This window comes from Barbus barbus (genome assembly GCF_936440315.1).
Source record: "Barbus barbus genome assembly, chromosome: 6".
NCBI lineage: Eukaryota > Metazoa > Chordata > Actinopteri > Cypriniformes > Cyprinidae > Barbus > Barbus barbus.
The window spans coordinates 12,449,046-12,472,805 of record NC_136734.1 but is presented as its reverse complement, the minus strand read 5'-3'; the positions used below and the strand labels follow the sequence as shown (position 1 = coordinate 12,472,805).

At 37.0% G+C, this 23,760-nt stretch overlaps 3 protein-coding genes and 1 long non-coding RNA gene across 5 annotated transcripts in view; 2 read left to right on the top strand and 2 right to left on the bottom strand.

The window, feature by feature from the left end:
* The window catches only part of LOC306870868, a 1,223,475-nt gene that overhangs the window by 1,085,407 nt on the left and 114,308 nt on the right, over positions 1–23,760 (bottom strand). The gene's annotated exons all lie outside the window — the stretch shown is intronic.
* Positions 47–6,159, top strand: coq4 (coenzyme Q4 homolog). The gene is made up of 7 exons (XM_079419052.1): positions 47–159; positions 976–1,122; positions 1,756–1,852; positions 1,957–2,059; positions 2,145–2,274; positions 2,626–2,719; positions 5,431–6,159. The coding sequence occupies exons 1-7, from the start codon at positions 84–86 to the stop codon at positions 5,621–5,623; spliced, it is 840 nt and encodes a 279-aa protein (XP_079275178.1). The 5' UTR covers positions 47–83; the 3' UTR covers positions 5,624–6,159.
* bspry (B-box and SPRY domain containing) lies at positions 7,914–13,076 on the bottom strand. Its single transcript, XM_079418050.1, has 6 exons — positions 12,575–13,076; positions 11,663–11,761; positions 11,259–11,489; positions 10,381–10,406; positions 10,155–10,279; positions 7,914–9,085 (listed from the first exon to the last, which is right to left on the bottom strand). The coding sequence occupies exons 1-6, from the start codon at positions 12,968–12,970 to the stop codon at positions 8,550–8,552; spliced, it is 1,413 nt and encodes a 470-aa protein (XP_079274176.1). The 5' UTR covers positions 12,971–13,076; the 3' UTR covers positions 7,914–8,549.
* Positions 16,050–22,248, top strand: zmynd19 (zinc finger, MYND-type containing 19). The gene is made up of 6 exons (XM_079419548.1): positions 16,050–16,265; positions 17,730–17,789; positions 17,999–18,105; positions 18,451–18,591; positions 18,726–18,906; positions 20,724–22,248. Exons 1-6 carry the CDS (start codon positions 16,215–16,217, stop codon positions 20,865–20,867), a joined length of 684 nt encoding a protein of 227 aa, XP_079275674.1. The 5' UTR covers positions 16,050–16,214; the 3' UTR covers positions 20,868–22,248.

Sequence of the window (23,760 nt, the reverse complement as noted above, 5' to 3'; positions counted from 1 at the left end):
TGCTAGTATGTTTTAAGGATTCGGCTCAACGTTAATACGGCTTGCCATACACGCTCTGTCACCAACCTCTCCTGTAATCCATTATGCGTGGTGTGTCGGGTGCTTGCCTTAGTTTTTTTAAAACATCTTGCGGATATTATTGTCGACGTTCATATGGAGGTATTTTTACAGTGTTTTTTTAGAGTTTAAATAGTTCCATAGTTATATGTAATCTGCTCAACTGCGTAGAATACGCGTATTTTACAGCAAAAATATCTGACCTTGCCTAGTAGCTTATTGGCTAACCAGTAACATTACTGTGAAAGCGTTTATATTGATCTCTTATCTAGCACAACGTGCTTCACCATCTACAAAATGTGCTAGTTAAAATGCAGTGTTTGGGATGGCATAATATTGCATGTCAACAAACGACAGCTTTAAACTACATTTCACCGATTATCATACAGCTGCTGACCGCACCAAATAATTTATTTTAACTAACAAACAGCATGTAACTCTTACGACCTTATTTCAGTTCAGTTTAGTAAAAAAAAAAAAAAAAATGAACATTTTACTCTCTTGTCATTCCAAAACAGGTCATTATTCATTACAGTAATGACATATCGGCGGATATGCTAACTCATGGAAATAATTTCACTATGTAAAAATGTAATTCTAATGGTCTTAAAAAAAAAATATATTTATACAAAATATAAATCTTTCCATTTTTTTTATTTTGGTTTGAAATATGATAGCCTATAATTATATTAGTGTAACCTACTCTAAGGCATACACTTGTACCCTCAACAGCAAGGAGTTTTCTGAGGCTACATTTTGTAGTAAATTAAGTTTAAGCTTCATGGCACGATGAGTAAGGTTGCAAGGTTGTGATAGTTAATCACAGTACTATGGATTTAGAGTAGTTGAGGCTGTTAACTGTGATTGCTGTCTCAGGATTTGAACATCAAGAGCTATCACTGTCTCTTCTACACTCAGTACTCACCGGACAGCAGTACACAAGCTCAGATTCAAAGCAGTATGATGGAAGGTTGTATCCAAGTCATATCCCAACAAGTTCTGTACAGAAGGCAGTTTTGGCTTTAGGTTCTGGTGTGGCTGCTCTGAAGAACCCCTACAGACACGGTGAGGCTGTTATTTAATAGTCAATAGGTTAGCCTAAATATTAGACTGATTGTGACCTTTGCATGATGTCACCCTAGTGATGAATGCGTTTCCTGAAGAAATTTGATTTAAATAACAGCTGTTAGTTTCTTTTTTAGTCTCGGTGGAAAGTCCACAATTGTTTTGGCGAAGAAGATATTTGTCATTTGTCTTTGTCATTATTTTTCATTAATAACATAGGCCAGAAAGAGTTAGTCAGGAATTCCAACTTTTTTACTATAACATAAATTTTCTTGGTTCCTGGACTCTTCAACCTAAATGTAATCTGCAGACCTGTTTGAGGGAAACCTTCAGAATTAGGTGGAATGGATTTAAACATGGTAAAATATGGAAACAGTTTATTTTTACATAGTTACAGTTATTGAACGTGCATTCAAAGTAGACAAATTATTTAATATACAAACACAAGAGATGGGGAATTTGCAGATAAGCTTAGGTGCCAACTGTAACCAAACATCACCCTGCTTTAACAGGCCCAAAGGTGTTTTTGTTTATGCCGAGGATAGTCATTTCTAAATCGTATGAGTTGGAATTCTGTCAGTAATCCCCATGATTCAAAACTTTCCTGTATACTGACATGTTTTACCAAAACAGATATGGTTGCAGTGCTTGGGGAAACCACAGGGCACCAGGCCCTGATCAAGTTAAGGAATCGGATGAGAATTGACCCTGAAGGTTACACTATTCTCAAGTATGTCTCATTTGTTTACTCTGACTACTGTTAAAACTGTTAATGGCTCCATCATTCATTATTCAAACTTTACTACTATCTTTATGTTCAAATTTTGTCTCTAGAGAGCGTCCAAGGATCCGTCTGTCTACGTTAGACCTCACTCGAATGTCTGCTTTGCCTGATGGGACTTTAGGAAGAGAGTATCTCCGTTTCCTAGAAGAAAATGTAAGACAAATGAAAAACACAGAAATTATCACTTTAACATTAACAAATAGGTCAAATTAACCATTGTAATCTCAACTTTTTTCAGAGAGTCACCCCTGACTCAAGAGCTGATGTAAAGTTTGTGGACGATGAGGAGCTAGCGTATGTCATGCAACGATATCGTGAGGTCCATGACCTGTTGCATACCTTTCTTAGTATGCCCACCAATATGCTAGGTGAACGTTTAATACCATAACAAAATATGTCCACTTTTCAGGTGTGTATAATTTCCACTTGTTGTGTGTATGCCTATATAACTCTCCCTCAAAAGCTTTTGGTTCTGTGTAAATACAATCCTGCATCAGAGCTATTTTGCCACTGAAGCCCCCTTGATCAGGGGTGCCCAACTCTGCAGGAAGGTAGATCTCCAGGAACAGGGCTGGGCACCCCTTCCCTAGATTGTTATCAATAAATACATTTTGTGAATATTTTTATTATTTTTCTTTTTTTCCGGTACATATCAGAAATGCATTATAGCATGCATTTTTCATCTCGTGAAAAACTTTCCTGTTATTTCTTACCCACAGGTGAGGTTGTTGTGAAATTTTTTGAAGCTGCACAGACTGGTCTCCCCATGTGTGTTCTGGGTGCAACGCTTGGACCCCTCCGTCTGTCTGTCAGGTGAGTTAACATGATAGGCTATCTGTCTGTGTACAGCAGCATGATGTCAGTTACTGTAGAAACAGTCTATCATTTTAACAAACAAGCATAAAACATATACAGTCCCCTCTAAAGGTATTGGGACAGTGAGGCCAGTTCCTTTATTTTTGCTGTAGACTGAAAACATTTGGGTTTGACATCAAAAGATGAATATCAGACAAGAGATTTACATGCTGGCTTTTATTTCCAGGTATTTACATCTGGATCTGACACACAACTTAGAAAATATCACCTTTTGTTTGAACCCACCCATTTTTCATGTGAGCAAAACTATTGGAACAGATAGAATTAATATAGATTAAAGATTAAAGACTTAATATTTAGTTGCAAATCCTTTGCTTTCAATAACTGCATCAAGCCTGTGACCCATTGACATCACCCAACTTTTGCATTATTCTTTTGTGATGCTTTTCCAGGCTTTCAGTGCAGCCTCTTTCAGTTGTTGTTTGTTTTGGGGGGTTACCCCCTTCAAGTCTCCTCTTTAGCAGGTAAAAGGCATGCTCTATAGGGTTTAAGTCTGGAGACTGACTTGGCCAGTCTAAAACCTTCAACTTCTTCCCTGAACTCCTTTGTTGTTTTAGCAGTGTGTTTTGGGTCATTATCTTGCTGCATGATGAAGGCTCTCCCAATAAGTTTGGTTGCATCTTTCTTTAAATTGGCAGACAAAATGTTTCTGTAGACTTCCGAGTTCATTTTTCTGCTGCCATCATGTTACATCATCAATGAAGATTAATGAGCCCGTCCCAGAAGAAGCCATGCAAGCCCAAGCCATGACATTACCTCCACTGTGTTTCACAGATGAGCTTGTATGTTTGGGTTCATGAGCAGATCCTTTCTTTCTCCACACTTTAGCCTTTCCATCACTTTGGTGAAGGTTAATCTTTGCCTCATCAGTCCATAAAACTTTGTCTCAGAATTTTTGAGGCTCATCTCTGTACTATTTGGCAAATTCCAGCCTGGCCTTCCTATTCTCCTTGCTAATGAGTGGTAAGAGTGGCCTCTGTACTTGTGATCATGAAGTCTTCTGCGAACAGTAGATTGTGATACCTTCACTCCTGCCCTCTGGAGGTTGTTGCTGATCTCACTTACAGTTGTTTTAGAGTCTTTCCTGACAGCTCTCACAATGTTTCTGTCATCAACTGCAGTTGTTTTCCTTGGGCTACCTGTTCGATATCTGTTACTTAGTACACCAGTGGCTTCTTTCGTCTTCAGGACTTTCCAAATGGTTGAAATGGCTATGGCCAATGTGTGTGCAATGGCTCTGATGGATTTTCCTTCTTCTCTCAGCTTCACAATTGCTTGTTTTTCACTCATAGACAGCTCTCTGGTTTTCATGTTGGTTACACCTCTTAACTGTAAATGCAATTTGAACAGGCAAAACCCAAATCTGAAACTGAGCGTAGACATTCAGTGCTAATTATTGTTTGAATAATCATTGTGATAGGGCACACCTGGGCAACAAAATACACCTGTCAGTCACATGTTCCAATACTTTTGCTCACATGAAAAATGGGTGGGTTCAAACAAAAGGTGATATCTTCTAAGTTGTGTGTCAGATCCAGATATAAATACCTGGAAATAAAAGCCGGCATATAAATCTCCTGTCTGATATTCATCTCTTGTCTGATAAACCCAAATGTTTTCAGTCTACAGCAAAAATAAAGGAATTGGCCTCACTGTCCCAATACCTTTAGAGGGGACTGTATATAGTAATGCTCTTACATTGGAAACTCTGGAGCAAGACACCCTGTTTTAAAAGACTAACCACAAGGACAACTTCAGACACATTTTGATATGGAAGAATTAATATAAATGCTTTACCAAAAATACAAGCTTCACATATCTTATTGTAAACCTATTAAATGTCTTGTTCCTTACTGTCCAAGCGATTAACAATATTAACAATGTTTTAAGTACCATTAATAATGTTGTGAGGCAACATTATTGTCTGTGGTAACTGACAGAATTACAGAGATGTGTTCTGTACAGGTTAAGTTGCAATTAAACTAGAAGATTCCTTTAAGATATGCAACCAGTGACAAGTTCAAACCAGTTTAATTAACACAGTAATTAAGTGCTGAAGTGTGTTCAGTCATATGTTTATAATATGACTGAACATACTTCAGCACTTAATCACTGCAACTGCATCTCAAACTGTAAAACTTTGTATAACAGGAATGCAGTAAATCTGTATTTCCCCTTCTGCTGAAATTTTCTGTGATTACAACCAACATTTGTCCTCACTGAGTATTTCCCATTCTTATGTTCATTCTTGTTTCATTATTATGACATCCTAGTGCTGTCATTCTTTGCTTTCATCTAATACTGTACACTGTGACCGGTTTTAGAGTTTTACTGGCTCTGAGGTCACCACAAGGATATTACAAACATCCTAATAAATATTTGTCAACTTTGTATTTCTTCCTGATATTACTAATACAATATGTATGTATCTGGGCAATACAAGTGACATTATTTCTAGTATATGTGATTCATTTGATTTTAATTTGCCATAAAAAAACATAACTTCAATCATATTATAATAACTTATCATATTATATATCTTGTGCTGTTTTTAATAAAAATAAAATCATGTGTTGTTCATATAAATCATGTTACAGTTTGGGTAAATAAATCAAATTTGATGTGTCTCTTTATGTTGATGGTGTCAGTCATCTACAGTTGCTGGTTCAGTCTCTGGGACCATGGGCTCTGCGCAATGGCGGTCGTGCCCGGTGTGTTCTGAGCATCTTCTATGAACGGCGCTGGGAGCAGAACCTTGAGGAATTGAGACATGATTTGAACATTGAGCCACCACCTGTCAATCTGATCCCATCCAACAAGAATACATCCTCAAACTCTTAGTACACTCACCTGTGTAACTGATGGAAATTTGTACGTTCTAGCTTGGGGGAGAGCCCCACAAGGAAACTACATACATTCTATTGGCAACAAAAATGTCCTTTTCCTTCTTCCTCCTATGATGGGAAATGATGCCTCAAAAAAAAAAAAAAAGTAACAATGTAAAAATACTATGGCATGAATAGGGAAGTAATTAGGTTGTTCTGATAGAAGATGAATAAAGTTAATATAAAACATTTTGTAAGCATCTATTCACTGTTGATTTATAGAATTATAGGAACACACTTGATACTAGAATGTTCATTGTTGCTACTACAGCGGAGTTAAACCAGCACATGAACAAAATTGTGACACCCTTATTTATTTTTATTTTGAAAGTTTTAATAATAATAATAAACATTATTAAACATAGTCTGTTTAATGAAATATGCGGAAGTGATGACAATAGTACCTCTAGAAATATTGGTGCTATTTATATTTTATAATTTTGTTTGTTTATTTATGATTAAATAAAGAAAAATAATAATCAGTTTGATCAGATATCTGTGATCGGATATTTCTTTACATTTTTGGATTTGTCTTTTAAAACAAATTAATACTGATACAATTAACAGTGCAAAACCATGCAGTAGTCTGCATTCAGATAACAATAAACATAAAGATGCATAATATAACAATTAATTTAAAAATGTATATAATATAACATTTATTTTGCATCCATTTCAAATTTGCAGCAGCGGAGTAAAGTCTGTTCTCTGGTGAACCAGAAGAAAGTGAATATTGTCCTCTGCTACCATCTAGTGGAGACATAGGTGTTTAAATCGGAAGGTGACTGCTAAAAGGCAGTTTTTTTTTTTTGTTTTTTTTTTTTGAAGTGTACAACTTATAAATATTTATCTTATTTAAAGTCTGAATTACCAAGTGTAATCATTAAGTTACATATGCAAACTGTTGTTTCCCAGGAGGCCAAACACTTGGTTGTGAATTTTTAAAGATTAAGAGAAGTTTTACATCATGATGGTAACACACTACTGTCTTGCTTAAGGTCACAGTTGATGACTCCTGTTGAGGCTCAAACAATCATCCTTCCAGCCCTGAAGGGTTGCAGTAGTAGTGGAGTTCTAGAGCCTATATCCCAGCATCTTGAACAATGCCTTGCACAGGTGGCCAGGGCATCACAGGGCTTTCTAAACTGTGTTTTTTTTTATGATTATTATTTGAGGAACATAACAGAATATAATTATAAGATTTTGGCTGTTTAGTTCCAAAACATTAAACTAAATACCATAAAAGGTACTATAAATGTTGCCCATACAAATCATGCACTATAATCCATATCTTCTGAAGACACGCAGGCACTTTTATGTTGTTATTTAATGCAGATTTTCCCTCACATTGTAGCTTTTCAAAGTATTTGGACTTTGGACAAGTTTGGATTCAAACTTGATATCTTAATCTTAATATCTCACAGCTAGTGTATCTTGGCACTCTATTTTAATTGTCTTTTTTTCCACATATTTTCCTCATATTCATCATAAATTAGATATCATTTGAAAGCTTAAACACTCAAAATTCTTCCTATGACGTTTTGAAATTGCGTTACAATGGAAATGGTACTTAAAAATCTTTTAACAGGCTCTTCCCCATAGTAGGTGGTGTCATATGTCCTATTACAAAATTTACTACAGTATTTTAGATTCAAAATTCTTTATAATTTTGACCAAATACATATTATTGGAAAGCAAGGTTCCATATTTGGTGGTTAGTTTGTAATAGAAATATTACAACAGAAATTTATAAATTTGTGTAAGGAAGGACAATGCATAAAAAAAAAATCAACAAGAGTTTTGGTGTCATCTGGCAAATTTTTGCTATAATGCTTAAATCTCACAGGAACCTCAATTTTTATCATCAGCTTACTTATTCAGACATAAAGCCTTGATTTTATAGCACAATATTTAGTACAGTACTTTTTCTTTACAGTAAACTTAAAATTACTATTCAAAACTTGTTTTAAATTTCAGCAATAATCTGCAGATTTTTTTTTTAAGAGACCAACCATATGTCTGCATGCAAAAGTGCACTTGAACTGTAAGTACACTTCCTATTTATATTTACCGTCTTTAGTACATTTGTATATAATACTAATAATAGGATTTCAAAATTCTTCTACAAAGTTATTCTACTCATTTTACAAGTTCTGTTTGTTCAAACAATTCTAAAACTTCTAAAGATAAAAATAAAAAATCAGTGATATATGCAATTATGGATGAGAAGAATTCTAGAGTGATTTATGGTAATCTGCAATTTATTGTGTTTTCCTCCACCATAGACCAGAAAAATTAGATATAGATAAAAGGAAATGAGTACACATTTTATTGCATGAATACATAACATCACACAAAGGTCAGAACATTGTTGCCATAATGACAGCTTTAACGATAACCATGTGAAAATCTGATAGTTTCATTATATGTCCTTACATGTCAGTTGCCCCGAATATCAATATAAGCCATATCAGTATCAGTTGGGTACTGTCACAGATAAATGCAAGTATTTCATATGATGTGCAGACAATAAATATAAACAGTCAAACAATAATTGAAATAAGTTTAACACATAAGCATGAAATACTTTGAAAGAGATGGAGAATAAAATTAATGAAATAATTTATAAATATAAAAAGATCATTGGCATATGCTTGTAGTTCTTTTAAGCAAGTTTGCAAAATCAAGGAATCGCTGATTACTGGCAAATTAGCTTCTTTATAATGTGATTGATTTTATTACACTTTCTCTTACATTTGCATATATTGGTCTTCAATAGCACAGATAATGTAAAACATGTTTAAAAATGATCATAATGTTACATCCACCATCCCTTCAAGTCCTCGGGATCTTCAGAGCCTTCATTAATATTCATCATGTGTTCAGTGCAGTATAGAGACACTCTGATCAGCAACAGCACAGGCGGCCAGCAGCGGCTCACTGAAAGCCTGTCTGACTACATGCAGCACAGAAGTAGATTCAGGATCATAGAACAGTAGGGTGTGACTGGGCCAATCCAGAAGCAGTCCCACTCTTTTGAGCTTCTTGGCCACTGTGATCCCCACATTACATCCATCGTGACAGAAAGACAAGTCTCCATCATAATGCGAGAGCACCCACGATTTTGTGTTGTAGCCGAGTCGTGCGCCATTGCCGGACCCTTTGCGTTCTATGCTGGAATAGCATACCCCCACTTTGAAGGCAGCACTCGTGCCCACATCAAGTAACCAGCTGTGAGTACCAGAGGACATGGGAGGGGAGCAGAGGGCATTAGGCAAGCTGTCGAAGCACGCCGGGTCAGAGGGGGGTAACTGACGCTGACGTTTGGGCATGAAATTTAGGGTGCACTGGTCATTGGAGAGGGAGAGAAGAGGACTGACCGTCTGAGCTTCAAAGCGTAGTGCACTTAATCTATGGGCTAAAGGAAAGAAGGATATGTTAAAAAAATGTTCAGAGCAAGAAAATTAGAGGTTGAATGTAATGAATGTTGAATACCAGTGCTTCAAAATATTATAGTACACTTAATAAATATTAAAGTCTGAATTTTACCCATCTGGAAAGCATATGTACACTGCAAAAATGAAATAGTGTAAAGTACACTACACTGTAAAGATCATTGGAGTACATTTTACAAGAAAAAACGATTTTCTACTTCAAAATTTCATGTTTAATTCAATGTATTACTTGCCATTTTGGGGTGAAATCTACTATCAATTGTGTAATATTTACTGTCAAATCGAGTGAAAAAATATTTTACACCATTTTTTCCCCAGTAAGAAATATGTGAAGTGAAGTGAAGTGAAGTGACATACTGCCAAGTATGGTGACCCATACTCGGAATTCGTGCTCTGCATTTATCCCATCCATCGTGCACACACACAGCAGTGAACACACACCGTGAACATACACCCGGAGCAGTGGGCAGCCATTTATGCTGCGGCGCCCGGGGAGCAGTTGGGGGTTCGGTGCCTTGATCAAGGGCACCTCAGTCGTGGTATTGAGGGTGGAGAGAGCGCTGAACATTCACTCCCCCCACCTACAATCCCTGCCGGCCTGAGACTCGAACCCGCAACCTTTGGATTACGAGTCCAACTCTCTAACCATTAGGCCACGACTTCCCCTAAATATGTAAGGGGGGGGGGGGGTATGCAAAATGTTCAACAATTTTTCATATATTTAAAATATTTAATTAATCAGCAGATGTGACATACTTTCTGGACAAAAATGATGAGATAAATCACAACTATTCTGTTCAACTGACAGCCACAATTTGTTTTTTTTTCCTTTAGGTTTATACATCTAACAAAATTATATTTAATGCATATTTAATGCATATACATGAAAATAAAGGTTTTTGTTTGTTTGTTTTTTAGAAAGGAAGTCATCGTATTTGAGAGTCTGTGGCACCGAAATGTTTGAAACACATACTGATACACTGAATCTGTCTTAAATTAATCCCTGTCTTGTGGAATTGGAAATGTACTTACCAGATGGTCCTAGCAGTAACGCACTGGCCCATAAACCCACCATGAGTTTACTGTCACTGCAGCCTCTGTTCAAAGTCAGTTGCTCAGTGTCTCTAGGTTCACCAACACCGTCCGCATCCTCTATTCTATAGCACAGTCATGTACACAATCAATTCTCATATCCAGCTTATCTCAGTTTATGTATTTATGTGAGCATATTATTGCATTTGTTGCTAACTGAAATTACCTGTCATTTATTTCGTCATTAGAGCTCTGAAAAAAAAAATACAACAATCAGTGGAATATCACATTATTTATTAATTGATTATGAACATCGAAACATATTAGTTTTCAGAAACTGACTGAAAAACAATGAAACTGATTCATAAGTGTATAGACTGCTAATAATTTTAAGTATTATTTTTGTAATTTGTAACTTACTCCGTAAAGTACTATTTTATTCAGTTTTATTCTATTTATTACTGTACTTAAATGTCAATTACCTGTTGATATATTTGAAGTGTGTCCTACAACCTTATGCTGTCTAGACGAGTTACTTTTAATTTGATTGACTTGTCTTCCTAAATGAGTTTGAAAATTTGAGCACTGGGAAAACTGATTAAACAGGGTCCCCTCACCACACACAAAAAGTTTGTGCACTACTTCAATGACCTCTTCTAATTTTATCAAGGAATGTCCAGGTTATATTTCATCCCAAAAACAAATGGGAAAAAAAATGCATTAAGTAAATATAGAGTATTGAAAATATTATCAGTTTGATAGAAAAAATGAATTACTGCAAATATTTATGTGACTTACAGTGGATAAGTTGTGAATTGATTTCCACATGTAATCAAAGATCATAATTATACACTATACTGTTTGAATACATAAAGATAAGGAAGCATGGAAGCGCATCTTGCCAAAATCCTCATTGCTGAAATGCAAAAACAAAAAACAAAAAAACAATCTTCTCATACATATTATGTTACTGTCTAATTCATATGACAAATTCTTTTACTTGTAACTGAGTAAAATGTGTAAAGTGTTGACGAAGTATCAAATATTTTTAAAATGCACAAATCCTCTGTATTTTTCACACCCCTGGCTTCTTCATTTACTCACCACAATCATGGCATCTGTCGAGTGTGTGAGTGTGTGCACCAGGCTGGTGCGTGTGTGTGAGAGTTTCTCCAGAGTGTGAGTCCAGTGTGCTCTCTGAGTGAGGAGGCACTGCTCCACGCGCTCTTCCTCTCTCTGTATGGTCTCTAGGAGACGCTGCTCCTCCTCCTCGAGAGCCTCACGCACCACGTTCACCTGAGCCAACACACGTTCTCTTGCACTGTTTGCATCTGTCTATCAATTAAACAGCACAAGAGGCAATTACAACAACATACTGTATTACACTGTTATAACTACAGTTTGTCTGGACATCAGGGATGTAATGTTATAACACCATTAAAAATAATTTAAAATCACACAGAAGAAGTTTTGTGAGCATTGGACTAATTAGTGAATTCTACAGGTACCTGTACAGCTTTCTCTCTAGCTGTAAGTATACGGTCAATGAATCGTTCCATCCGCAGGGCTTGCAGCTGCATTTTTTCACAGACATCCACCAACTGATTCTGTTTAAAAAAAGAAGCTAGAGGAGTAATCACATAAGAGCCATTAAACTAGCACTTTAGTGGTATGTACGTGGCAGGAATGTGAAGGCATGTGGATATGATCTGAATTTGTTTGTTGTTGAAAAAAGGGTATATGAAAGTATTGAGGAAATGTTTCATCACACAGGCAGCCCGTTTCAGATCTACAGGTCCTCAATGGTATTCGGAAGCTTACAAATGTCGGAATTTCTGTTTTTATTTTTTTTTATTTTATTTTTTATTTTTTTTGGTTGAAAATGCTATCTAAATATGCTGTCTGGTTTGATATTTTCTCATCTAACTAGTTCAGACTTTTTTCTGGCCAGTGTATAACACAAGTAACACCAGTGTTGATTTGAGCTATGCAGGTATTTTTTTAATTTTACAGTATGGCAAATCTGCAGCAAAGACTTCAAATAGGCAAACTGTTAGGAAATCAGATCTTGTGAATAAAAAATGTAAATGCAAAACAAATTATAATAATAGCAATACGTTCAATAGCATGGTTACTGCCAGAAATGTTTAAATCACATTTTGTAAAAGGGAACAGATAAAATGTATCTGATTGCAATGATAAAAAAAAAATTACAGCAAAGTTTCTTCACCTCGGGGTGTAACGCTTCTGATTAATGAAACTAACCACGCCCTCCTCATATGAATATACAAATTACATACATAATACTGCTGAAACTCTCTACTGTTATTCTAACATTACACATTTCCTTTAATGTTATTAATTGTTTACTCAATGCATCGAAACCTAACTATTATGTTATTTAACTAATCGTGACTCACCCTTACAACAGTTGCCTGAGTAACCAGCTCTGTCACCTTGTGACCCTGACAAGATCCATCCGACACACATTTCGAGCAGGTCAGTCTTCCCTCTGTACCACAGTAGAACTGTAGCTCTTGTTCATGTACCGGACACAGTTTCGATTCTCCTGAAGTCGATAAGGAGTCAGCACCGCTGCCTACAGCGTTCTCCGATTTCTCAAATTTGCGCACAGGGTTTGTCGGTGATCCTCCAGTTACTGTACCATTGGTGTGTAAAAACAGCCCGGCGCCTTCACATACATTTCCTATTCGGTCTTGATGTTTTGAAAGGTCGTCCAGTTGAGAGTCAGTCTCCAGGTCATTGACATGCAAGGACACCGTTGCCAGTTCACAAAGTCTATATTCCGTACTCATGGTACCAAGAGAGAATAAAAGGTTTGGTTACTTTTAGCAGAATAAAATACGAAGGGTTTGCCTGGTTTCGATGATGCATGTACTGTAAAATACCCGTGGTGCAGGTGTATCCAGCTTTAGAGCCCTGCCTACCTGTCGCAGGTGTATAACACGGAAGTGGACTGGTTGTTGAGTGCGCAAGTCGGAAGTTTTTCTGTAGCCTATACTCGAGTTAAATTTGGGACTTGACAACATGCTATCTATCTATCTATCTATCTATCTATCTATCTATCTATCTATCTATCTATCTATCTATCTATCTATCTATCTATCTATCTATGAGCAGCGGCTCGCCCATAGAGGGCGCTGGGGCGCCGACCTCCCTGCCAGTTTTTTATTTTTATTTATTTTTTTATTTAATAATAAGAAGTTTTTAATAATCTCTCATTTTGAAAAATGATCTGTGTTAATGACATGCTATTAATGGTTTTACTTTAGAATGTGTTTAGAACTCTCCAGAATGATATTTGCATTCACTTCATGTTGGTGTAGTAGTAGCCAATAGGCTGTCTTCTATCTATCTATCTATCTATCTATCTATCTATCTATCTATCTATCTATCTATCTATCTATCTATCTATCTATCTATCTATCTATCTATCTATCTATCTATATGCTAACTTGCCATCTGATCTAGCATGTAGCATATCTGGTAGGCTATTGGTTAGAAACCGGACAGCACTGTTCTGTTAACGTGTAACTCTCCACCAACTCTCCAGAAGTTCATTTGCTACACAATCATCACAATATCAGTTAAAATATATTAGCTACTTAAAACCATATTCATTGAACATTAGAGTAATCTAGTATTTCAAATAATTACATGGTAGCCTACCATGTCATAAAAAATTTAAGAAGTCCAATTCTCATATCCATCGTCCTTTTTATTAATTTTTTTAGATCTGTAAATGTAGGCAAGGGATTTTGAACAATTGTTTAAACGTGTGTTTTCTCCACGAATGACAACAAAACAAATAAATTGTTATCTTGTTAACTGTTGGTTATGACTTTTAAGAACAACAATAAAAGCATAAAATAAATTAAGAATTATAATAACATTCTTAACCGTAATTATATGGTCATCAGATATTTTGATACATCCATAATTCCTTCGCAACCTTTCTCTTGTTGTGAACTACACTGTCTCACACGATGAACTGAATGAAAGACATGAGCCCTTGTTAGCAAGTTCTCTATATACACACTGTATATGTTGCACTATTTGAAGGGACAGCTATATGTTTAGTGGTTCTGAAACATAGTGGACATTATCGATTGCACTCAATCAATCCCATAATGCACCCTTAATAATGAGTATACAACCCCATTTCCAAAAAAAGGGTCATTTTGTAAAATGCAAAAAAAAAACCCACAATATTCTGTGATATGTTAATTCTCTTTAACCTTTATTTAACTGACAAAACTATGAAGAAAAATATTTCCAATGTTTTCAATGACCAACTGAATTTTATTTTTTAAATATATAAACAAATTTCGATGGCTGGAAAACACTCTAAAAAAGTTGGGATGGAAGCAAAATAAAAGTAAAAGGATTATAGAATATTCAAGTTCAACTGTTTTAAAACATTCCACAATAAGCAGGTGAACTGGAAGTAATAGGTGATGGTATCATGGTAAAAAAAGCATCCATGATCCACCGAAGTCTCAGTCTTTGCAAGCAAAGATGGGTCATAGCTTAACGTATTGTGCCACTTAATTAGAGCATTGTCAAACCATTCAAAAGTTTATTTAGGTCTTTCGACATCGATCATACATTGTGAAAAGATTCAGGGAATCTGGAAGAATCTCAGGCCATAGTAACAGGGAGGAAACCTCAGCTAAATGTGCTATGAGCCCTCAGATGGCACCGCATGAAAAACCATCATGCTATTGTGTTGAATATAATGACATGGGCATAGGGTTTTTAAAAAAAAGCTTGTCACATAATACAGTTGTAATCTCTGTTTTGCAAGAAAATCATACATAAATTCTATGCAGATATGCTGTCAAGTTCTCTTCTAAGAACAGAACGGATTATGTGCTGGGGTCATATGAGTCCACATTTCAGCTCGTTTTTGGGAAAAACAGACATTGAGTTTATTGTCCCAAAAAAAGAAAGACAGAGACCATCCAGACTTTTGTCAGCGACCGGTCCAAAAACCAATATCTGTCATCATACATCGGGTACATTAGTGCCCACCGCATGGGTGACTTGCATATGTGTGGCGGTATACCATTGAGGCTAAGGCATATATTGGGATTGTACAGAGACATATGCTAACATCAGAATTGAGTCTTGGTTAAATCCATGGTTATTTAGACTGAGAAAATGCCAGGCCTCAATGTGCATGTGCAACAACAGAAGTTTCGCAGACACAGAGTGAGTCTGCTTGACTTGTCTGCCTACTTTCCAGATCTTGCTATTGAAAATCATGAAGAAGATAAGACAATGATGACCATGGATTGTTTTAAACATGCCTCTGTTCCAACTTTTTTACAGTGTGTTAGAGCCATCAAAATCAAAATTCATTTAAATTGGTCAGTGAAAACATTAGAGATATTTTCTTTGAACTTTTGTCAAAGGTTGAAGAGCATAAATGCACAAAATCTGTTTTAGTTTTTATTGCATTTACAACAAGTACAACTGATGTCTTACAGCGGCGCAACAGAGTTTAATGGCTACATCATTAAGAATAATTAGAATAATTTTAACGCTCCCATTACACCTCCCATCACATTGGCCTGCCGGTGAGCACTGTTTCGCGCTAAAATGTCGTGTTTTGATTACGTAAGGAAAAGGCGTGGTTATACAAGGGGCGGGCTTTGTCGTGAAATCTCGTATTGTGATTGGACAGATCGGCCAAACGTGTTCACGTTTATCCATGATACGTCAGCATAAGAATTAAACGCCCAACGCAAATGTATTGACGATGCACAGCTCCGATTGGACAAATCACTGTCATTCCTCTTTCACGATTGGTTTAGTTCTGAGTTCTGTTAGTCCCTCCCCCAGAAGCTGGCAGGTTTTTCCAACGCCTCTCAGCGGTGCATCACGGAGGTTTGGAAGCGGGTGGGGAAGACGCGGGCAACGACTGACCCTATTACACTAAAAATTGTATTCAGGGTTGGTTTGCCCGGTCCGATTTCCAGCCTAATAACGCCGTACTTGCTGTCACATTTCATCCCAGACCTGACATCCCCTCTAATGTCGGATTTCAAGCTTGGGATTGTTCGACTTGGCCGTGTGGCCGGGAAGGTGAGCTGAATCCTGGGGCTGCCATGTGCGACGCGAAGGGGAGGGGATCCGTGAGCTAAAGGCTTGTTTTTAACAATTAAGTGCCAGATTTGTCAATTTTGATGTTATCGACCTTGGTTAGAGAGAAATTTATGAGTATAGAGTTGTCGTCGAAACGGGTGGGTTTTATAATTAAACTGGTCAGCTCATCAGCCGAGTAGGTTTAGTCCCTTTTGAGCCGCCTACTTTTGCTGTGGTAGTGCCGCTAGCGTGGCTACAGCGCTGATAGACGGCGGGGCGAGAGCTCACTTGTTAGCTAGGGAATGTAAAAGTTTTATTTTTCCGTTTACAGTTTAAGAAGGCTTTAAGCACAAGACTGCTGCGTTTTCTTGATCCACGTCAGTAATGACACTGTCATCCAATATGGCTCAGAGAGGTCTGAAAATGCCTCATAACCAGGAACCGTTCATGACAACCGGCATGTTGGCTGCGATGAGCTTTAGCACTGTCCTTACACCGTTTATCTGTCAAACATGTGCTCAGTCACTTAACGTAATCTGGAATGCATCGCGAAACCTTTGCAAAATGTTGTCAGTTTGTTAAACTTTACTATTTTGATCGGTTTCTTCGCGTCATCCTGAACAAATCCGAGCTGCTTCTGGGATGCCAGGCCGCTCATGCCATGACACTAGAGGGCAGCCGGTAAACAGATATCTATGGGGGTTAAACAATAGGATTATGTGAGAAGTCGGATGAAAGGCACAAACACGATGCGTGCCGTACAGTTTTATTGATGCCTTTTTATGTTGTCATGAGACGGAATAAGAGCTCATGCTAGTCGACGGTCATAGGTTATGTCTGGTCGGACTCGGCTGACTTTACCCACGTTTCTCCTGTGATCATCGCGAAAGTTTGCCTAGGCACTATTCATCTGCTTTTTATGCTCATTAAATTGAGGAATCTGTAATGACACGCATAACATTTGAAATACTTACCCTTATTACTTTACAGACAGCTACCGATCTACTTTATATAGTGATGAAAAAGCTATTTTAAATGACCACAAACTGTCCTAATTATCAAAAAGCGCGGTTTGAGTAATAATGCGAGTAGTCATTTTTTCTCAGATAGAAGCAACGTCTGATTCGTGAACTTGATTGTTCTTCGGTTGAACTGGTTTGCTAAACCTGTCTGGGGTGCGTTTCCCAAAAGCATCGTTAGATATCTATGGTCGCATGTTACCAACATAGTTCAGCCTTTTGGTTGACGTTCGCAAAACCTAAACATGAAGTATATGCTATATTAAAAGTTTGTTTTGATTTCGTTTTATATATCGCAAAACAAACTTTTAAAAATAGAAACTAATCGAACTAATAGAAAATTGGTCAAAAAGTGTGGGAACCCATAAGGAAAATAGCTGATATGTTTTTGGATTGTTGTCTCAATTGACTTACTCTCCATTATAACACATTGTTGTTCTTTCAGACAAAGTACACTTTGATTGATGAGCAAGACATACCATTGGTGGAAAACTATGCCTTTGAGGTGAGAACTCATGTTGTTGTTTTTTTGAGAATTTTGTTTGGGGTTTGAACCAACAACCCTATGTGTTATGACCATTTCTAGTGTTCCTAGTACATTTTACAACTTTTACTTTAACAACTACCCAAATGATTATTTTTGTTGTAGTCACATGCTTTGAATACTATTATTTAGTCTTGTAAAATTGAATGCCCCAATGTCTTTATTTTCAGGCACGCATGGAAGTTGATGCAGATGGGAATGGGGCAAAAATCTTTGCTTATGCTTTTGACATCGGCAAGGGTAGATGGGCTGGTCGACCACTGCATGAGTTACTCTGGTGAGTGTACTGTTAGAGCTTACTGCATTTCCCATGGCTTTTTCCATCTCCCATGTTTACAATCTTCAGATATGACTGTCAGTATTTGGGCCACTAGTGAAAGTCGTAATTAACTTTTTTTTTTTTTTTTTTTTTTTTTTTTTTTTTTATGAACCTTGTCAATGGGGGTGTAACGATACATCAGTATGGATTGATGCATTAAGCTGACTAACGATGAAATGTTTTTATGCAATGCATAAAAACTATTTAAGATGCACCTTTTGACACATTTTTCAGACTTCATAATCTGTTTAATACTAATTGTCATGGTGTGTTTTGAGGTACCCTCCACCTTTTTGTTCACAGGGAAAAGCACAGAGGTGGAATTGCTCCAAGTTTCCAAGTAGTTCACATAAACTCAGTCACAGTGGACAACCGTCTAGACAACTTGCGTCTCGTTCCTGTGGGATGGAGTCCCAAACCAGAAGAACTGTCCAGCAAACAAAGGTAATTAAAAGTCAATACATTCAGATTTTATGACGTACAGCTTTTAAAGAAACAAACAAAAAAAACTTATCCACTGTGCTCAACTTGTGCTGTGATGTGCTTTCTAAATTATGCCTGTATAATGTCCTCTCTAGAGAGCAGTCGTTGTACTGGCTGGCCATCCAGCAGGTTCCAGCAGACCCAGTGGAAGAGCAGTACCTGGAGTTGAGTCGCACACGCTACTACAATGCCAACGGAGAGTTGGTGGAAGAGGAGGAGTGCTCCTGCACCTACTACGAGTGTCACTACCCACCTTGCTCGCTCATTGAGAGGAGGGTCAGTATGGTGTAGAGAAGTCATTCTGTCATCTTGTTTTGTGTTTTTTTTTATTTTTTAAATACTGGTCATTATGGCTGGGGGTTGTTTGAATTTTATCGATTCAGATTCTGCTTATTGATTCCTAGTTTCGATTCTAATAAGGTAAAAAATCTTGTTGGCCTGCAGAACACTTAGGCCAACAAGAGGAACTTTTGCCTATGGTTTTAACAAAATTACCATAGCATAAACAACTAGAATATAAATTTCAAATATTAAAGTGTTAAAGACAAGTAAAGTCAGTAATAAAATAGGAACAAACAAATCAATTAGCAATAGCTTAAATAAATACAACTGAACTCAATTTCAGATACAGAAACTGTAATTAAAAGTTTAAAAACACTGCATAGTTTTCTTTTCATAAATAAAAAACAGATTAATTAAAGTTATTAAATATATTCAATCAGTGAATTATTTTTTTTTGTTCTTTGATTAACATTAATGACAGGCAGTGCGTTTATTAGACTGCTGTCTCTTTAACACTGAGCGCACACAGATCTAAAAATACTGTACATGTGCATTTTCTTTCTCATCTGTTTACGTTCACTTAAGACAAAAAAAACGGCTGTGTTGATGATATACTGACGTAGTTTTCTGCCTACTGGTCAATAAATGAATGAAGTCAGTTCCGGCCCTGAACAACCTTTTCTGCAGTGAAAATGCACGGAACGGTTTGAGAACGGACACAGACTGGGAACCCAGAGACCGTTGTCTTCTGTGATTGCACTTCAGACGTCTATGCTGCATGCAAACGGGGCGCAAGTTCTTTCTGTTCCTGCACTTATATAATTTTAAATCACATTAAAATATGAACACAGGAATTGTTAAGCAGAATCGAAATGCACGCGTTTTATCAAGTACCCAGTTCTTAGAAATTTGGAACTGGTTCTAAAATGGAACCAGTTTTCGATACCCAACCCAACCCTACTGGTCATTTTTATAGCCAGTGAGTTTTATAACTGAGACTGGTGATGAATATGATCAACATGCAGGTGCTTTGCCTGTATGTGACCCTGGACCACAAAACCATAAGGGGCAATTTTTTGAAATACCATGAAAGTTATACATCATCTGAAAGCTGAATGAATAACCTTTCCATTGATGTATGGTTTGTTAGGATAGGATAATATAACCCTAACCTGGCCCGAGATGCAACTAGTTGAAAATATGTAATCTGAGGGTGCAAAAAAAAAGTTGTCGCCTTTAAAGTTGTCCAAATGAAGTACTTAGCAATGCATATTACTAATCAAAAAATAAGTTTTGATATTTACGGTAGGAAATTAACAATGTCTTCATAGAACATGATCTTTACTTAATATCCTAATGATTTTTGACTTAAAAGAAAAATTGATCATTTTGACCCAGAAAATGTTGGCTATTGCTACAAATTATACCTGTGCGACTAAAGACTGGTTTTGTGGTCCAGGGTCACATATGTTCGCAAAGGACACATTGCATTTAAAAATGCTGGATGGGGCGAGAAAGAATGGAACAGAACACAGCCACATAACCCTCACATAAGACTTTTATTAAAAATGTAATGCTCTTGGTGTGCGAAATAGCACAAGAAGCATGGCAGCATGTATTGTGTGTATGGAAATGTTTATCTTTTTGGTACACAGAAGTATACACCATGTTCAAAGAAATTACACTCCTAATTAGCTAATATTGAGCATACGTTTTCCAAACAGTTTTCACTTTAACATATTTATTGGGATTATCTCATTTATTTGAGTTGTGACAATTCTACTAGTGTCTCTGTCTTTGTACCTTTGCAGCTGAGGGAGTTCAACATCTGCGGACGATGCCAAGTGGCACGCTACTGTGGCTCACAGTGCCAACAGCGAGATTGGCCAGCCCATAAGAAGCAGTGCCGTGAGCGTAAACGGGTTCTGGCGCTGGAGTCTGAGCCCGAGCGATGATCCCCCTCAATCCCAGTTTGAAGAACGATGGTCACAGGGGGTGTGGGGTGAGACGGAGTTGAAATTCAAAAACTGACTGGTAGGATAGGGGACAATTTTGGTGGGTTGGATGGGCCTATTGGGGGGAAAAACATACTTCCCAGAACTTTCATATCTCCACAACTTGCCTATGGGGATTATGGGAAATGGAGTTTTTTTGTTGTTTAGAGGGAGGTCTTAAAGGCTCCACCTGCTGCTATGGATGTGTGTTTAATGAAGAAAAACACCATGCCGTCATAACTCTTTCTCTGTGGACTGCATATGAGTATTGACAGTCATGCGCTCGCTTGTTCCATCCGCCCTTCTGTCATGAAGTATTAGCCGCCGAGGGACAAAACTGCTGTACAACAGATGATGAGATGGAATACGGACCTCTTCACTGTACTACCCTTCCTCCTCCTTTTCTCCCAGTTGGACTTGTGCACATAACTTAGCACATAGTCACTCACCTGCCATACCTTCATCAAGTATAAAGCCAATAGCTGTGCAAAACCACACCACCAGTATTGTGTGTGCAATGCCATTATTGACTGAAGGACATGGATAAAGTGGTTGAATTTTTTTCTTTTCTTTATGGGATTTTTTTGGGTTGCAGTGTTGGGGAATACACCTTTGGGCTGGGGGGGATGTCACCTTTCTGTCTACCTGTTTTTGAAATGCATTACAATCCTATTTACCTTTCATACTCATGTCATGTTTAGTTTCATTTACCATAACAAGCACTCAGTTAGAGGGATGTCCTGGGAAAAACTTGAAAACCCACATGGAAAGTTGACTCTGATTCGTATTGTCAACGTGTTCTTGGATGTCTAAAATTGTCAATTGGGTCCCAGTCATTCAATGTTTAGTCTTCTTGTTTGTCTTAAAATCTTTGTCAAAGTGAGTTTAACACATGAATTTTTTTTTTTTTATTTTATTTTTTTTTTTAAAGAAATTTCTTTTCTTGATACAAAAATATGTGCACACAAGTTCCAAGTGTGTCTTCCTCTTACGTCAAGGGCAACTCTACCAAACTGTGACGTGCACTCACAAATCAGCATGTATAATAGACGCATACATGTGACGTTTGTCTGTGTTCGTATTCTGAATAATTTATTTATCTGGTTGGGGTTGAACACTGTGCACTGAATATCCTCACTTTGATCCTTGTTCTTTTCTGAGAAATGGGAGTTTAGGGTAGGTTGGGGGTATCTGTTCTTTTTATTTTTTCTAAGCTATTACCATACAAACATTAAATGCATAAATATGTGAATGGACAAAGTTTGTGATAACTGACCATCTCTTGTCACTGTAATATATAAGAATAAAATTAATGAAATAAAATGTCAAATGTGTAAAGGTTAATTTGGTTGCATAGTGTCTGTTTTGCCCATATAATGTTGTCTGTAGTCTAAAACGGTTTTTCTTTGGTTTTTCTTTCCACTGAAACAAAAATATGGACAATATTGTCATTAAGATGTGCACATTCTGTGCAATTTTTAATAATTTTGGTATGAGTGCCATTTAAAGCACTGAGTCAAGGGTCAAAACCAAGCTTTAAAAGTAAGCACAATGTCCCTGAAATGGATAAGAAACATTATCATGTCCTTTTGACATGGCCATTTTTCATGTTAGAAGTGTGGTACCTGACATGGCAAAGATAGTTTTTTTTTATTTGTTTTTATTTATTATAATTGTTTTATAACTAGCTGCTATGGCATAAATTTGCATACGATGTAAGTCTGTACACTACGGAGCCCTTTAAAGGACATGGGGTGGGAGGGAAAATTGTTTTCAAATATTTTGTGTTCCCTTGCAAAGATATTTGCGTTCTCTCGCAAAACAGTTGAGTTCGGACGAACTCTTCCTCTTTACTTTACAGCTTGCATTGCAGTGGTTGCAGCAGTATTTTAACTTAATTTTAACTTAACTTCTGCTTAGTAATATTATTAATAAGGTTATTAATATTAGCCTAATTTTATCAGCTTTTATTATTATCGAATTTGGTCCTCCAATGTCACCGTTTTAAAACATTAAGCCACATTAATGTCCCAAAACATGCCTTGAACTAAGCACTGCCCTATTTCTTTATTTGAGTCCAAGTTCAAAATAAAACTCTGAACCGCTCCACTGTGACCATGAGCTGTATGAACCACTGCAAGCTGTAAAGTAAACAGCAAGAGTTTGTCCGAACTAAACTGGTTTTGCGAGAGAACGCAAAACCTTTGCAGGTAACACAAAGTTTCTCGAGGGACCGCAAAACATTGAAAGATATTTTTTCCACTCAACGCGACACACCATGTCCCTTTAAGGCCTCCGTAGTACTCCAAAGTCATCACATTTATGTTTGTTCAACTAACTTTTGACAACATGTGCCACGTATGTTGTCTTCATTTTGATTCATTCATTGCGTTTATCTTTTATTAATGTACTTTCTATTTTGTAAATATCTCAGTGTTGTTAATGGGAGGTCGTTTCTGCCATCAGTCAAAATATTGAGAAACTTTCTAATAATATTGACTTAACGTGTCATAATAATTACTTTTTTTGGCGCTGAAGTACTGAACGAACCCTCTCATATGAAGCAGTGCAGTTTAATGTGTGTCTAAAAAGGATGTCGTGAATAACCTTTAGCCAAACGTCTCCATGGGAACCTGAGGGGTGGTTATTTCATTCGTTTTATCTCCAGGCAAATGTTTTCAAAACGTCTCGAGGTCTCTTTAAATGTAACAACTTACAAGCAGTATAAGTTACAGACCTCCAGTAGAAGCTAACGGTACGAGGAACTCCACGAAGCAGACGACGTCCCAGTTTATTAACGTCGAGGCCAGTAAGATGAATTATTTTATGACAGTCAGTGAGTGTTTATTTTGTC